We start from the raw sequence: 17,075 nt of genomic DNA on the forward strand, positions 1-17,075 counted from the left end.
TGGGTTTTTATCTTCCCCCAGGCCTTCTTTTCTTGCAAATGCTTGCGTGATCCTGTTCCGAGGCTTTGTTTCTTTCTTCGCCTTCCATTTTCATCTGTTCTTCATTTCTCATATGCGACAAGATATCTGTTCTCGGGTTATATACCCCTGTCTGTGTGCTTCGGTGACATGTACATATTTTATTGCGCCTATCTCTTATCGTGCATATCCAGGAAAGGATTAGTTCTTATCTAACAATTTATGTTATATTTTATTAAAACTTTCACCTTGGATCACCTAAATTATATGTTTTTTTGTTCGGCAACCTCCCGGCGTCCAGTTCTGTTCGCCGATAACAACCGATCTACTTCCGAGTCACATGACTCGGTTCATCGGCCCGTTCTTTTCTCGCCTTGACAGCCATTGATTGCATTCCGATTAGTACATTCTTTCTCCATTGTAGATATTGTGAGATTTTACGCTCGTTTGGCCTGGTAATCTCACTTACCAGTGCGCCTGCCACCGAACTTGTTCAATCCTCTATATTCGCGCCTACTTGCCAGCATCTCTATCCACTTGTACGCCGCTTGCCGCTTCCCCGGAGAAAAACAATTCCTGCGACACCTCGGCTACGCCCTCACCTGAACATCCCGACAATATCACGCGCCCCCAAGCCCCAATTCTGTCTTTTGAGTCGTATATACACATAGCAATATCGAAATCGCAAATGAGTCGGCCGTCTGCCAAGCTTTGCGCCGAGTGTTTCCCGGGCTCCTTGCGGCCGTCCCGGGCACTGCGGGGCGTTGGTGTTGCCCGTGAGCGGACCTACGTCGCCCAGCGGAGTGGGATCTCCTCTTCTGCTACCCGTCGGGATCGGACATCGCCATGCAGTCTGTCTACAGGCAGATTTGTGGGCGAGAAGCTACCATTGCGACCGACGCAGAGAGCCCGGGGCCTGGCTACTACCAGCGATGCGACGGCGAAGAATGCGGGTGTTGAGAAGGTGTCTGGACCCCCGCAGGATGGGCCCATGAAGGAGTATGATGATCGCGTGCAGGAAGGTCGCTTGCGGGATGACCCGTATCAAAGAGGTCAGTCGAGATTACGAGGACAAGACACAACCGCAGCGCTGCTGTCTTTGATGGACTCCGAGCTGATTAGTATTTTTTTTTCTATATAGCAATTATCCAGAACCTGCAGAACTTGTTCGAGGCTCTGAAGGACTATTCCGCGCCCAAGGTCATCCACCCTACCGTCGAGTCGCTGGACCCTGAACCCAAGCAATCTTTCTTTGGATCGTTATTCAACCGCGGTGGCAACAAGGAGGACAAGTCAGCGATACCCGAGTCCCTTCCCAAGGGTCTTTATATGTTTGGCGATGTTGGATGTGGAAAGACCATGCTGATGGATCTGTTCTTCGATACCCTGCCACCCAATATTACGACCAAGACTCGCATCCATTTCCACAACTTCATGCAGGATGTACATAAGCGCATGCATGTTGTCAAGATGAAGTACGGTAACGACTTTGATGCGTTGCCCATGGTTGCTGCAGATATTGCCGAGACCGCCAGCGTGCTCTGCTTCGACGAATTCCAGTGCACCGATGTCGCCGACGCGATGATCTTGCGCAGGTGAGTTCCTGTCCCGTCTTACATGAAACTCACCGGTTCACTAATTGTCAACTAGACTCTTGGAGATTCTAATGTCTCACGGCGTCGCCGTCATCACAACGTCCAACCGTCACCCAGACGACCTATACAAAAACGGCATCCAACGCCAATCGTTCATCCCCTGCATCAACCTCCTTAAAAGCCAACTGAACGTCATCAACCTAAACTCACCAACGGACTACCGTAAAATCCCCCGTCCTCCAGCCGCAGTCTATCACCACCCACTAGGTGACGACGCAAACGCCCACGCCCAAAAGTGGTTCGACTACCTCGGCGACCCAATCAACGACCCACCCCACGCAGAAACCCAAGAAGTCTGGGGCCGCAAAATCCAAGTACCCCTCGCAAGCGGCAAAGCCGCCAAATTCACCTTCAACCAGCTCATCGGCACAGCCACTGGCGCAGCAGACTACCTCGAGCTGGTCCGCCACTACGACGGCTTCATTATCACCGATGTTCCGGGTATGAATCTGAACCAGCGTGATCTTGCCCGCCGATTCATCACATTCATCGATGCCGTATACGAGAGCCGCGCGAAGCTGGTCCTCACCACCGAAGTCCCGCTCACCAACCTCTTCCTCTCTGCGTCTGATATCAAGGACTCCATGAAGGGTGGCGACCATTCTGACCTGTCCGATGCTATGCGCAATCTTATGGACGATTTGGGTATGTCGGTGCAGGCACTCAAGAATACTTCTATCTTCAGTGGTGATGAGGAGCGGTTTGCGTTTGCGCGTGCCTTGTCGAGACTCGCGGAGATGGGAAGTAAGGAGTGGGTTGAGCGCGGGATGGGAGTTGGAATGGGTGAACAGGGGAGTAAGGAGGATCGTGAGGCTTGGAAGAAGACTAGGAGTCATTGGAGCGAAGATAACATGTAGATAGGATAGATGTTTCGAGTCAAGCGGCATTTGCATTTCTTTCTCTTGCATATATTTGTATTTTATTCCCAAGTTCTTTCTTTGGACATTCTGGTTTTGTTGTATGTTGGACCCCGGTAGATAACGATACCTTTGTCGATACAGGAATGCACCAGCAGCTGGTGCTGGTGCTTTATACCTATCTCGATAGGTTTGACATCGTTCGGTTTCACGGGCGCCTCGGGCGGAGCAGAACTGCTGAAGAGGCTGAATGACCTTACAAATCGTACAGATCTTTGATGGGATGTCTGGAGAAGGTTCTTGATCACATGCTCAATGTTGTGTGGTGGTTCCGCTATGAATTAAGCGGCCAGGAATGTTCTACATATCATACCTTCTACCCTATCCGGAAAGCACTGATGACAAACCAATGTAGCCCTGTTCTCCTAATGGGTTGGCTTGCAAATATGGATTTCCGCTCATGTACTAGCACGAAGTCTCTGATAAAGCCGGCACTGGCAAGACCTTTACTCTTTATGCTTATATCTAAGGTCCTTGCCAGTATATGAGTGGATATCCATATTTGCAAGCCAACCTATCGGGAAAACAGGGCTATATTGGTTTGACATCCATGCGTTCCGGATTGGGTAGAAGGTACATATAGTATGTAACTAGAGTCTGGCCGTTTAGTAAGCGTTGCGGTATCTGTGCACGCGAAAGGGAAGTCAAATCGACATACTAGGTGTAGGTGTTGGGCTCAGCCAGAATAGAGGTGATTCCACATGGAGATGCCAAGCGGCATCAACATTTAATTTGACATCTGGACGCATCTGGATGAATGCCATTACCTTCCAAGGTTAAAGATTCTTTACCTAGCACCTGCTCGGCGTCGTATTGTCGTACATGAGAGATCAAAAATGCATGATGCCCAAACCTTCATCGTATAAATGACCCGAATAAATCTAGCGTTTCCTTAGGCTCCTCATAATGAAATCCTTCCTTGAAAACAAGATAGAGTTCAGGGTCAACTATCCTATTTGCTCCTTACCGAGTATATACTAGTCTTCATGTGGTGCCTAATACCCAGTAGAAACAACCCACCAAAAGTGGAGTTGACACGGCACGAGCGGCTAGCTTATTAAACCCACAACCCAAATTGTTATCTGATCCGATTATCGGCCTGGCATAGCTCACATTTGAAAGCGGAATGTAAGTGCGAAGAACTGAAATGCAGGGCCTGAATATCCACTAGTCTAGCTGATCGCAAATCCACTAGAATAGAGAGTTCGCGTGGCATACATCACATTCCCCGCCGTATAGCCTGTTAAATTACAGACATCACAGTTGAAGAGAACACCTGCCCTCCGCTTTCTTGCACTCTACTCCACTGTCGGGCAGCAAGCATGGACGATCCGTTCATTAGGTGCGAATACCTTTTAATCCAACGACGCGATTACCATGCCTCGGATCAGATAATAACAAACCTTCTTTGAGAAACGCTCGGATCCATGTATTCACTGCGCCACAAAGGTTAAGCTCAAAACCCAAAACCCAAAACCAAAATTTTATGGCCACTGACGCTTCAACCGAGCCCAAAATCAAACGCAAAGATGGAAAGGAGAAGTTTCAAGGTTCCAAGGCTTGGCATCGCATCACGTCTCATCGGTCATCAATCATCTAAAACCATACAGGCAACAACCATGGAGGTCGTCATGCCTCCGGTCGGGGTATAAAAATCTCTGGGTCTTGTTTCTCCGCGACCCTTCGGCTCTAGTTCGCAGCTCCGGTCCCACATCTCGTCTAGTCCGGTCGCCGACTGTAACTTGGATGCGAGGAATTCTTGTAACTCCGGGACAGGCTGAAGACAGTAAGGTGCTTCTTTGAAGCGCTGAATTTCGTCAACAGATGCGGCTAGCATTGTGTATTTGTGGAAGTTGATCAGGCCTTCCGGTGTTAATGCTTGGTTTCCGTCTTCGATGAAGGTCAGGTCTTTCAGATATAGACCTGTTCTTTTGTTAATTTGTGTTTGAGAGCCCGGAGCATGCTTTTCCGCTAGTGTGACTGACCGAGAAAGGGTATGCAAGGCGGTACTGCGGTGCGTAGTGCTCTGCGGTAGGCACCGTAATTATGTGTGCTTGATGTCAAGGCTTGTAATGGCCTTAGGATATTACAGCATTTTTCAGTGACTATAGCCCATGTGCGAGTCAGTCTGTAGATGGGGGCGCTTTGAAATCCTGATAGAATAGATACTACGGCGGAGTAGTTTTGGAGCTCATGGCATACCTATAAAGCAGGTTCGTTTCAGTATTTATACGAATCTCATTTTTCAAAAAAGGGCTAGGTATTTGGAGAGTACATACGTTTGCTATATTTACCAAATGTCCTATTATTTGAGCCCGCTTCTTCATTTCAGATTCAGCCAAGATCAAGGCCCCAACCCAGTTTGAAAGTTGATTTGAGTATTGAATTAGACCCCGGATGTTGGGTGCCGGTTCGGGATCTGTAAAGCTCTGTTTCTTTTGCCATGATTTATTCAAGAGTTCTTTTGGCTGTATTTTGGCGAAGACGTGTGCTTCCATAATGGTGAGCTGACGAGCAAGCTCCTTGGCGTCAATTTTGAGGAATGAAAGTTTGTCCAGTTTCCGTGGAAGAATCGGTTTAGGTGGATTTGACATGGATAGCCGTGATACTTTCATGTGAGAGATGCCCGCCATTCGACGTTGAATAATTTCAAGTAGCTGGGCAACTGCGCTTGTCTCCGTCGCGACTGTAGCGCGAGACGCAAATTCCCGTAATCTCAACAGATTCTGATCGGCCTCAGAACTCTTGGGCTCAGTCCAGAAGTGCTCGAGCCACTGCTTCAAGATGTTGATCACGCGTACTCGTATTAGTGGTCTTGTCTCGTCTACTTCGCTAGATGGAAGAGAATCAAATCGAGCGATAAGAAGATCAATCAGCGCGGATGTCGAGATAAAATACTTGTACGTCGTAAGAAATGTGCGATTGAAGACGGCGTCCAGCGTATCGTGGCGCGTCAGATGCTCAACCAATGCTGCCAGAGTGCCCGCCTTCACACTTTCGGTGCCCCCATTGTGGTCGTAAATAATTTCCTCCTGGGACTCAATGTGATCAGAGTCATATCCCGCCAGCTTTTTATCTTGTTCATTCATAGTGAAGACGGTGCCCCGTAAGATTCGAACTACCGGATATGAAGCATCGAAGTTGTTCGTCATCCGTTCGTTTATATGGTCTTTGGTTCCAAGAGGTGAACGGGAAAATGGCAGGAGCACAAGAGCTATTCCTTACCAAAGCAACAATTGTTGGGCATTCCAGGCTTTTGAGCGCGAAAGGAAGAGAAGGTGCACTAACATTGGTTCGGGTAGTGGGGTTTCTTGCTCACGCTGTGCATATGGCCAAGGCTCCACTCCAGCTCGCTCTCAGTGAATCTGGCCCTGCGCGCCCAGAGCGGTGTTTGGACTATTTAATCTATCTCCGATCTCGCGTCTGCGCCACCTTGGCGTACATGCGTTTACGTTGAATCTAGATGCGAGGGGTTCGGTTCTTTGCAATTTCCAAGCAGCATGGAATTTTGTTGAAAAATACTGTCATTTCCAACACACTATGTAAACTCATTCTAGTGCCGAACGGCGTTCTTTCGGCCCGATGCCATTCTGTCGGACCATAAAAATCTCCATAATAAATAAATTTTAATTCTCGTGTAGAGAAAATCATTCCCACTTGACGTAACCTATAAGCGAACGGAGACCCCACCAGCTTTTGTGACGCGTGTGCACGAGACAACTTACCCCGGCGGTACTTTTCATTGAACGGGCCTTTAAATGTTTGATGGGGTTTTGTATAGGCCCGGTGAATTGAAATGTCAAATGAGTCCCCCAAAGCTATCGAATTTTAATTCATACTAGTACGGATGATGATGCAGTATTGGAGAAACCTTGAGATAAACCGACAATAAGCTAAGGGCTATGTAGTAGCTATGCCAATGGCCCAGAATCGCTGAAAAGATTTATGGTGCTTTTATTAATCATAGAAGTTTGGAGGCTCTTCAAACGTTCCAACGTTGTTTGTGATCTGGGTTATTTGCCACACCATGTGACAATATTGCCACATCCTGGATTGAGATTTGGCAGGATGCGCGCGATCCAAAATGCCAAGACCAACCCTGATTGGCCTATTTCTGTGTTCCCCCAAAAAGGGGCGTGGAATTTAAATGGTCAGTTGTAGTAAGCTGTTTCAACCACCCCTCATTCCCGTCTACCTTTTTTTACCTCATAAATATCACCATGCTGCTTGCAATTTTTACTACTACATTTGTTAGATACTATGTATCAAAATACCACAGGTATTCAAATGAGGTACAGAGGGGACCGTTTTAATTGCCATTAATTGTGCGCTCTCAATAATAGATTATAACACCCTAGAACACCATGCCCTTGGTCTGTTGCCTCCTCTTGAGGTCCACATCCTTGATCATGATGGTCCAGGGGATTGCCAAGACTATGATACCACATCCAACTGCCAGTAGCCTGAGCTCAGCGTAAGCATACGCTTTCTGAATGGCTTCTCTGGTCGCAGACCCAACGGGGTAACCCCGTTGCACTGGGAGACTCTCGTAGATGTTCTCCAGGTTTGACATGGCTGACTCGGGGAGGTATCGGTAGAGACCCTTCAAGTATGTGTTTTGCCAGATAACGGTACTGATGGTAAGGCCTGCAGAGTCACCAATTGTACCCACAACGTTCAATATGGCCAATGCAGTGGCAACATGTTGGTGATCCACAGTAGCTAAAATAGCCAGTTGCTCGGTGAGAATAAAGATGGAGCCACCAATTGCTAAGAAGACTTGGCACATGACTTGGTAACCAACATTCATGTTGGGGCGTCGGAAGTAGATCATCAACCCCTGAGTGAAGATGTATAACGGGACGGCGATATACAGGGTCCACTTATAACGGCCAATCCGGCGGATCATCCAACCAAGGAAGAGTAGAAGCACGCCTGACACCATATCAAAGATGTTATCGACATAATTCGCGGTTGTAATCGTCAGATCATTGTTGACTTGGAGCCATGAGGTAAAGTAGTAACTCCAGCAATAATTTGAAACCTGGTACGTTGTATCCAAGAGGACTGCGCCGATGACAGTGCGGTTCGCAAGCACGCGCCACTCTTTCCCTACCAACGGTACCGGGGCTACCCATATTTCCCAGATTGCAAATACGAACAACATGGCGAACCCAACAACAAGCATGGCGATGATATAACCTGTTGCCCAGCCATGAGGTGCATAATCTGCAATATCAAAAGGCAGCTCAAACAGCACGAGGCCGGTCGTGAACAAGAAAACTCCAAATACTAAGTTCCATGTGAGAATTGACTTTTCCGGAAAAGAAAAACAAGATGATGGGCACTTACCATCAAATTCAACCGTCCAATGCCAAATACTCTCAAACACTGTCCGACCGCTTGGCCTTTTGATGCGGTGACCCTCTTTCTCGGCCTTGTGTAGGTTATACTTGAGCATAAAATACAGAGGGGCAGCGGCAACAGGGGCAACAATTGCCCAAATGCCAAATCCCCATCTCCAGTTGACATTGTAATAAAGTTCATCAGCAATCTTTGGTCCCGCAAAAGCTGTAATGATATACGGAGACGATGTGAAGGCGTAAGCAAAAGCACGGTTCTGTAACGTTGAGATATCGGCTGTCACAACATCGATTGCGTATTCCAGTCCATAGAGACCTGTGTAATAAAAGGCCTAACCAAATCTGAAATCAGTATTTGTAGACATCGGTACAACTCGGCAAGACTTACATTTGCGGCACAGTAAGCTTCAAAGCTATTGCAAGATGCCATCAAAACTAATCCAATGACCAGGAAGAGTTCCATAACAAGAACTCCCTCTGCTCGACCCCACACATCCATCATTTTTGCCATGGGAAGATAAGTGGCAGCTGCCAGAACATCGCCGACCGCTGTGGGAACAGCTGATAGCGAATGTGCTTGAAAAGAGCTTGTGACATACGGATTGAGACTGTTCTGGATCGTTAAAATGAATGCGTTGACAAAATACAGGAACCAGATACTATAGATTTCATGTCAGTATGAATTCAAAAACAAACAAATAACAATCACACGCGACCAAATCAGCTAACATACTTGATAAACACTCCAATCAACATCCCCTTAGACCAAGTAATAGTGACAGCTTCGACATCCTGAACACCTCTCTGCGCATATTCATCGGGTATTTGGTCGTGAGGTTCGGAAGTACTGTAACTTGGCGGGGCAGACAAGTCCACTCCAACCTTATCCTCCTGCACTGAGCTCATTTGAATAGAAGCACCATCTTCGCCCTCATCTTTCCTCGACAGATGTTGCCAGACCGCACGACCTCTGCGGACCAAAGGTCGAACACCCATAACGGATGGCAATGGCGAACAAGCAGTAGATGATTAAAAAATGGCCAAATGCCCCGAAAAGAAAAGTCTCATCATCAATGCCAAGTAGAAGCCCAGGGCAACAAGGCTAGGCTGATCTTATCCATTCTAGCGTACTAGCACCGAAGTCGGATGGCCGACCGGAAATCATTCTCGCACGAGCAGAAGGCGACCGGGGGCCTTCTTGGCCCTGCACGTTGAAATGAGTGGGCGGAGATTCTTCTTTCTGACTGGCGTAAGAGGGCTCCACTGAGGGTTAAAAGTGAGAGAAAAAAAAGCAAAGAGAAAATAGCACTTGGGTCAGTCAGGCCACTCAGACCACTCGTGCTCGATCGACGCTAATTCCTTCATGGTGTAGTGGGTCTGGGCTCAGCTTCATATGCAGGCAGGATCACTTTGTTCGGTTTATTTCCGGGTGGTGATGAGGCTAGCTCATATCTCGCAGAGGAGTCATTTTAAGCGGCTGTCGTTGTTGAAGGTAAGTAGCAGCATTTACAACAAAGGAAATCATGTTTGATCGTCAAAAGTGAGGTAAATACCAACGGTCCAACGGTGCGGGTCTGGGTCCAGCTTCCCAGCTCGCGGGAAGAAGCCAGGCATCGTAAACAAGGAAACTGTTCACAAGTGGAGCAAAGATTTCGCCCGTTACTATTTTTTTTTTGACTAGTTCCCCTCAAGCAAGGTTGGTACCGGTTATCAATCAGATAATCAGATCATCAGATTATCTCTTAAGCGAAACAAGCGAATGACAATGGTTGCCTCATCCGTCAGGCGAGAAAGGCAAAATAATCTAATCAAGTTCGACTTACTTCGAGCTACCCATTCTGCGCTCTGCGTGCTACAACTGAAAATAGATCGAGCTCGTTTCAGATCCATGGATGTTTGAAGTATATACTTAGTGGACTCGGAATCTCCCGGTCCAACCCCGTCCAAATGTTTCGAGTTAGTCGTACTGCGTGTGGAGTGGAACCCAAAGCAGCGCGGTCGGAAACAGACATCCAAGCGAACAGGTATTCGATCAATTGCACTTGTTTTTCCCTTCCACTTTGTACCTACTAGGCTTTACATCACTCGAGGAAGCGAGATCTGAATTTGATTAGGCTACGTACTAGATCTGGTGTTCACTATGGGCATGTTTCCATCAGAACTGAATTCACTTGCTATGGAGACAGACATCAAACGTACGAGAGATCCTCTGAGGTTTCAGACTCAAATTATTCAACTGTTATGTCGACTTGTGAAATTTCTCGTTTTGATTCACCAAAGAATTTCAAACTTGGGTTTTTTCTGCCACACCGTCTGAAAATAATACCACACCTTTTTTGAAATTGGTAAGCGTTATGCGCGCTCCGTGATGCCAAGACCAATCATGATTGGCCTTTCCCCCCTGTCCCTATGAAATAGGCGTGGCATTAAAATACACCAAATAGTCAGTACTCTGTACATAACAAAGGAAGCCACACGAGCGGCACTAGTTCTCTTCCTCTCTACTAGGTAATTAGAGTTCTAGACCTTTGTCACATCAGGCATAGCTTAGGGGTAGACTCTGGCCTCGGCCGAGTCGGCCCTCCAGCCCCGACTTTCTACCCTTTCGCGTCATTCCCTTCATAATCTGTCCCCTGGCAGATTCTCAGTACAAAATCGGAGCCGACTCAAGGCTGGTAATTTTAATGTCCCAAAATTCATGTTAAGTGCATCTTTATCATGGCCGTAGTTGCATTCAATCTCGATTGACGCGACTCGGAACTCCGGGGAGTACAGATTGAACAGCAAGTGCTTTTTCAAGAGCCCAGTTCTCAGACTGATCTATACAATACTGGTTTTGATGTGCTAGTGAAGTTGAGTGTCGTTGTTTGAGTTCTGCACCTACGCCATCCACCACCCACCCCCCTTATACATGATCGCCTACATATCATCGTAAATCCATCTCAATGGAATCCCCATGAATGCATGTATGGACATGAATCTTGGAAGAGTCTCTGCACTCATTAATGGAAGATCTCTCGTGGAGACACACTTACATTCAATGAGTCGATGAAGAGGACTGGCTGCAGACTTTCGTCTTGAACCCCCACGCGCGCTTTGTATGTGCCCAGGGAGAGGCCCAAACCATAGATTCAATTATCCAATCAAAGAGTAGCAAATACTACGCATTGCTCATAGTCTCCCACTTTTGTTGTGCGAATTCACTGCAATTAGGTCGTTATCTATGCGACTCAGGGCATGAATGGTAGGCCAAGACCTTCCCCCGCCCACTAAACAAAGTTACCATATAAGTGGATCATTGCGTGCTTCCAAGCGTAATCTTTCTTAGAACAGCCTGTGAACCTTTTGGCTTGAACGCTAAGCTGCTTATCCGTCATGGCGCATAGCTAATTTTCAATAGGCTTGTTGTGCATCTAGACCTTTACCAAGGGTCCAGATGGTATGTGTTGAATCCCAAGCATGCATGCACTAAGCTAGATTGAGTTTCTGGAAGAGGAGTGCGAAAGACAAACCAAGATATCGCGATCATTATGGGTCCTGGCGTGCTATGTTATTTCAAGAAACAAGACCAAAAATTGTAAAGAATAAGAAAGCGACACGAGAACCTGTCAGCACAATGTGTTCTTAGTGACCTCCTCTCCACCAAGTTCCTTCACCAGGAGCTCTTCACACCCACCATGGCTTTTGATGGTGTCCGTGAGATATACCGATCGTGTCTATTTCAGATTATCATTGTGGGACTGGTCGCCTTCTGCGAACCCGGTATCTGGACTGCCCTCAACAATCTTGGAGCAGGCGGAAACGCCAGTGTAGGTTCTCCGAATGTCTTCATCTTGCATCTGGATTATAACACTGACAGATTACTCAAGCCACAACTTAACAATGCCGCCAATGCATTGACTTATGGACTTATGTCAGTAGGTTGTTTTCTTGCCGGTGGCGTCACAAATAAAATCACCGCGAAATGGACCTTGTTCATTGGAGCAGCATTTTATACTCCCTATGCGGCTGGGTTATATTGTAACAATCGCTATGGTAACGAATGGTTTCTTCTTCTTGGAGCGGCTTTGTGTGGAATTGGGGCATCCCTTCTATGGGCTAGTGAAGCTGCCATTGCTGTCGGATATCCAGAAGAGGAGAAAAGAGGACGGTAAGTTACAATTGAGAATCCACTATTTATCCTATCGTATCTACTAATGACTAACAATATACTCGCAGGTACGTTGGAATCTGGATGGGTATTCGGCAAATGGGACCCCTCGTAGGTGGTGCGATTTCCCTTGCTCTCAACATCAACATCGCGCATGTCGGCAAGGTCACCTACACAACATACCTGGGACTCGTTGCAATTTCGTCCCTTGGAGCTCCATTTGCATTACTTCTGTCACAGCCACAGAATGTCGTCAGAGAGAATGGCACCAAGATTCCGTATATGAAAAAGACAAGTTTTGCTATCGAGGCGCGTGCTATCTGGAAGCAGCTGAGGAACAAGTACATGTTACTACTTATCCCGGTCTTTCTCGCTGGACAGTTTGGTACAACCTACCAAAGCAATTATTTGACAAGTATGGTTTCCAGTCCAGTCCTCTTATTTTGATAAACTTTAGGACTAACAAGTAATTAGCATATTTTACCGTCCGCTCCAGAGCACTGGCATCTTTCCTGACAGCCGTGGTCGGCGCCATTGCCAACATATCAACAGGCATCCTCCTTGATCTGAAGTACTTCCCTCGAGAGAAAAGATCCAAAGGCGTCTATATATTCGTTCTTGTCTTCGTCACTGCGGCTTGGATATGGAATGCCGTCACACAGACGAAGCTCTCTCGTATGGCCGATCCACCAACTTTCGATTTGGGTGATGGTCCCTTTTTCAACTCATCTTTCACTGTCTATATGTTCTTCAAGTTCTTCTACGAGGTCTTGCAGACCTACATCTATTGGCTGATGGCTGAAATTAAGGGCGCTCAGCGAGACGGTGATATTGCAAGAACTACGGGAATCCTACGATCGTGGGAATCTATTGGCAGCACGATCGCTTATGCGGTTGGCGCAACTTCTTGGTCCAACTTGAACCAAATGATTCTTGGCTTTTCCCTGTGGGGTTTCACAATTCCGTTTACCATACTAGCAGTATTTGGCGATTGGAATCAGGATGCGAGCGAGGATGAGGATGAGGATTCGCAAGCGGACAACAGCAGCCTCGAAGCCCAACGAGTGGTGATCAATTCCAATGGAAAGGATTGAAGTTAGGTGAAATGAAGTTGGCTGTGAGCTAATGTTGAAATAAATGTTCATATATAGAGTCGACATTAACAAAATTTACCATGATAAAGTACTATTTTTGAAGTATGTACAAGTCTCTGATTCAAGTGAACGGAAAAAATTCCCCACGGGAGCTACCTAAATATGACGTCAAGGGGAAAAGTTGGGTCAATGGCCTTGGAACTCAGGCCAAAATGATTCTTGCCGTTTTCAAAAGGTTCAAATGTTGCACAAGTAAATCAAAAGTCAAGACCTGATAAGTAAAGTTCACTTGGAAGGTTGAGATGAGTTTCTAAATTAGCCTTCTTGTTAACATTAAGCTCTGGTTGGAAGGTAATCCACCAATGGGCATCTCGGCATTCGCAATATTTCCCTGCCATGTTCATACATAGCAGGTTTTAAGTGAAGTGGGTATACATTATGCACAGAATTGCCTGGCATTGGCTGGCAATTATTCTCAACCTGGGTCATACGGGGTCATGGTTCGATCATTTAATGGAGTACTTACTACGGCTCTTGTATTAGTAAACCATCGTGGGAGTTGATTTTCCAAGGTTGCCTTTAACCTTACCTCTCCTGTGGAGGTATCCGGACCCACCGGGAGCTCTTTTGTGCATGTTTTATGAAAAGATTCCGGTTTCTGATCCACCGGTTTGTCCAGGTGTTCGGAATGAATAATCCAGGTGGAACGTTTTGATTTTATTTCCTGATGTTGTGATTGGTATGTCTTAAAGGGTTCTGAGGCCGAGTTACATCATTGACGTAGGACCCATCCATATCCTGCTTGGAGGTCTGATGATGCTGTATATTTTTTAAGAATGCCCAGATTTGACTGGAATAAAATAGCCATCTGTAGAGGAAGTCATTCGTCTATTTAAAACCACTTGTGTTACCACCTTGCTATTGCTATTTATCACAATCATCGAAAATCACATACAATATGACAGCCAACACAAATTCGAGGACCGAAAGCGGCAAGCTCGCCGACATGGCAAAGGATACAGTGGAATTAGATTCCAAGCAACATATGACAACCGACTATGGCATTAAGATCTCAGACCCCGACCATTCGTTGAGGGTAGTAAGCGATTCGACCACGGGTCCAGCGCTGTTGGAAGATCAGATTGCTCGCGAGAAGATTATGCGATTTGACCATGAGCGTATCCCTGAACGAGTTGTGCATGCCCGCGGAACGGGCGCATTCGGTACCTTCAAGTTATTTGAGAGCGCTGAGGATGTCACAACAGCTGGTGTCTTGACAGATACCAGTCGCACTACGCCTCTCTTCTTGCGCTTCTCTACCGTGCAGGGTAGCAAAGGTAGCGCAGATACTGTCCGCGATGTACGCGGCTTTGCAGTGAAAATGTACACATCCGAAGGAAACTGGGATATTGTTGGAAACAACATTCCTGTTTTCTTCATACAGGATGCAGTCAAGTTCCCCGATTTCGTGCACTCGGTCAAACCCGAGCCACATAATGAGGTACCACAAGGTCAAAGTGCACACAACAACTTTTGGGACTTTGTTTATTTGCATTCGGAGACCACTCACATGAACTATTGGGTAGGTAGTTCTTGGTATTTAAACCACTCTTGATATCCATGATTGCTAACATGTTGCAGCAAATGTCTGATCGAGCTATTCCTCGCTCGTACCGGATGATGCAAGGCTTTGGTGTGAACACTTACTCTCTCGTCAACAAAGAGGGCAAGCGCCATTTCGTCAAGTTTCACTTCACTCCCGAGCTGGGAGTTCACTCACTGGTTTGGGACGAAGCCCTGAAGATTTGCGGTCAGGATCCCGACTTCCATCGCAAGGACCTGATCTCCGCCATTGATGCGGGTCAATTCCCCAAGTGGAAGTTCGGTTTGCAGCTTATCCCCGAGGAGAAGGTGGATGATTTTGAATTCGATCCACTCGATGCTACCAAGGTTTGGCCAGAAGAGCTCGTTCCAATCCGGTACATCGGCGAGCTGGAGCTCAACCGCAATGTTGATGAGTTTTTCCCTCAAACTGAACAAGCGGCTTTCTGTACCAGCCACATCGTCCCTGGCATCGACTTCTCCAACGACCCCCTCCTGCAGGGTCGCAACTTCTCGTACTTTGATACCCAAATCTCCCGTCTCGGCGCAAACTGGGAAGAACTCCCGGTCAATCGCCCCGTTTGTCCATACATGAGTCTCGTCAATCGTGATGGCGCTCAAAGACACCGCATCACTAAGGGAACGGTTAACTACTGGCCGAACCGTTACGAAGCAAACCCACCTGCCACGCCTGCTCAGGGTGGATTCACCAGCTACCCCGAGAAGCAAGAGGGTATCAAGGCGCGCGCCCTGTCCGAGAAGTTCAAGGAGCATTACAACCAAGCACAGACCTTCTATAACTCTCTCTCGCCCATCGAAAAGATGCATCTCGCAAAAGCCTTCTCTTTCGAGCTGGATCATTGCGACGACCCAATTGTCTACAAGCGTATGACTGAGCGCGTGGCCGCCGTCAGTCTCGAACTCGCCGAGCAAGTCGCCAAGAACGTCGGCGGAGAAACACCCAAGAAACCCTTGAAGCCCAACAAGGGTCAAACGGCCAAGGGTCTCAGCCAGCTAGAGTATCTGCCCGAGACGCCCACCATCGCGACGCGTCGAATCGCTATCTTGATCGCCGATGGATTCGATCACGCGTCCTACATCGCCATGAAAGAGGCCCTCGAGGCGCGTAACGCTTTCGTTTTCACCATCGGTGCCCAACGCCAAGGTGTGGTTGCCGAGTCAGGAGAGAAGGTCATCCCCGACAACTTTTTCAATGGTATGCGATCTACTCTTTTCGACGCGACATTTGTGCCGGGCGGAAAGCATGTTGCTGCATTGGCAAAGAATGGTGTGGCCAAGTTCTGGATTACCGAGTCATTCGCCCACCTCAAGGCCATTGCCGGTATCAACGAAGCAGTCCCTTTCATCGCGAAGCAAGTTGGATTGGAGGAAGTTAAGGTTTCCAAGCCTGGCACGACCTCTGTAGTGGAATCCTATGGTGTTGTGACCGGTCATGGCGATGCAGCTGCGACGTTGGGCGTTAAGGAGGTCGGACCCGATTCCAAGAGTCTTGCGGAACAATTTATTTGGCACGTGTCGCGACACCGGAACTGGCAGCGTGAGCTGGATGGGCTTGCGGATCAAATTGCGGCTTAAAATCATTCAAGCGCATTGCCCCTTTTCACGCACTATATTTCACGATTTGATATAATTTATTAGAGCGTTCTTTTTATTCTCGAAAATTCGAAATTGTGAACTGAGTCATATTGAATAGATCCAGTCATGGCTTGCTCTTCGTATAAACCGGCGTTCATAATAGACATGTGCATGATTGTCATGCTATAGGGGGTGACAGCCCCGATAATGCTTTGACATAAGTGATTGCCAATGATTGGACATAATTGGACAGTTGGGAACATTTTAGAGTTGGAGTACCTTGGTGCCTGAGTATGGGCCTGCATTCCCCTGTTGATCCCTAGAACCCTGTTCAAGATTCATACATTGGGAACATTCAACATTTGCCCTGGCTTTGTTTTCTAGTATTTTTCCACGTTTTCATGAGTAGCAAATGGTAATTACGGTTTAAACTCACTATTTCCATGGACTAATCCGGCCTGTCGCGCGTTAGAACATGTCATCGGGCTTGAAGTAAGGTTCAGTTCTATCTTATGAACGCAAGACTGATCACTGACGATCACAATAAAACAAAATAAAAGTTTTCAAATGTTCTTTTTAAACTTAACATCGCGTGAATTATTCAGAATCTCAACTTTAATCTGCCAGAAACATCCAATAATTGGAGTGGCGCGTACCGGTACCCAGGTGGACATGGGCTC

General features: G+C 47.1%; 5 protein-coding genes across 5 annotated transcripts; 3 read left to right on the plus strand and 2 right to left on the minus strand.

The window, feature by feature from the left end:
* Positions 1 to 706: 706 nt before the first annotated feature.
* On the plus strand, positions 707 to 2,530 carry N7466_005133 (AFG1/ZapE family ATPase; the record flags this gene model as incomplete). The annotated part of the gene is made up of 3 exons (XM_057164530.1): positions 707 to 1,070; positions 1,160 to 1,613; positions 1,669 to 2,530. The coding sequence occupies 3 exons, from the start codon at positions 707 to 709 to the stop codon at positions 2,528 to 2,530; spliced, it is 1,680 nt and encodes a 559-aa protein (XP_057023211.1).
* A 1,648-nt stretch (positions 2,531 to 4,178) lies between these two features.
* N7466_005134 (Ras-GEF domain-containing protein) lies at positions 4,179 to 5,742 on the minus strand (the record flags this gene model as incomplete). The annotated part of the gene is made up of 3 exons (XM_057164531.1): positions 4,179 to 4,513; positions 4,576 to 4,792; positions 4,870 to 5,742. The coding sequence occupies 3 exons, from the start codon at positions 5,740 to 5,742 to the stop codon at positions 4,179 to 4,181; spliced, it is 1,425 nt and encodes a 474-aa protein (XP_057023212.1).
* A 1,202-nt stretch (positions 5,743 to 6,944) lies between these two features.
* On the minus strand, positions 6,945 to 8,949 carry N7466_005135 (Major facilitator superfamily domain general substrate transporter; the record flags this gene model as incomplete). Its single annotated transcript, XM_057164532.1, has 4 exons — positions 6,945 to 7,882; positions 7,943 to 8,285; positions 8,342 to 8,612; positions 8,687 to 8,949. 4 exons carry the CDS (start codon positions 8,947 to 8,949, stop codon positions 6,945 to 6,947), a joined length of 1,815 nt encoding a protein of 604 aa, XP_057023213.1.
* Positions 8,950 to 11,630: 2,681 nt separating this feature from the next.
* Positions 11,631 to 13,197, plus strand: N7466_005136 (uncharacterized protein; the record flags this gene model as incomplete). The annotated part of the gene is made up of 4 exons (XM_057164533.1): positions 11,631 to 11,762; positions 11,823 to 12,103; positions 12,172 to 12,518; positions 12,578 to 13,197. The coding sequence occupies 4 exons, from the start codon at positions 11,631 to 11,633 to the stop codon at positions 13,195 to 13,197; spliced, it is 1,380 nt and encodes a 459-aa protein (XP_057023214.1).
* Positions 13,198 to 14,155: 958 nt separating this feature from the next.
* catA (catalase catA) lies at positions 14,156 to 16,395 on the plus strand (the record flags this gene model as incomplete). The annotated part of the gene is made up of 2 exons (XM_057164534.1): positions 14,156 to 14,779; positions 14,839 to 16,395. 2 exons carry the CDS (start codon positions 14,156 to 14,158, stop codon positions 16,393 to 16,395), a joined length of 2,181 nt encoding a protein of 726 aa, XP_057023215.1.
* Positions 16,396 to 17,075: the final 680 nt, after the last annotated feature.

The sequence above is a fragment of the Penicillium verhagenii genome, assembly GCF_028828195.1.
Source record: "Penicillium verhagenii strain IBT 33310 chromosome Unknown utg000005l_segment0_segment0, whole genome shotgun sequence".
Taxonomy (NCBI): Eukaryota; Fungi; Ascomycota; class Eurotiomycetes; order Eurotiales; family Aspergillaceae; genus Penicillium; species Penicillium verhagenii.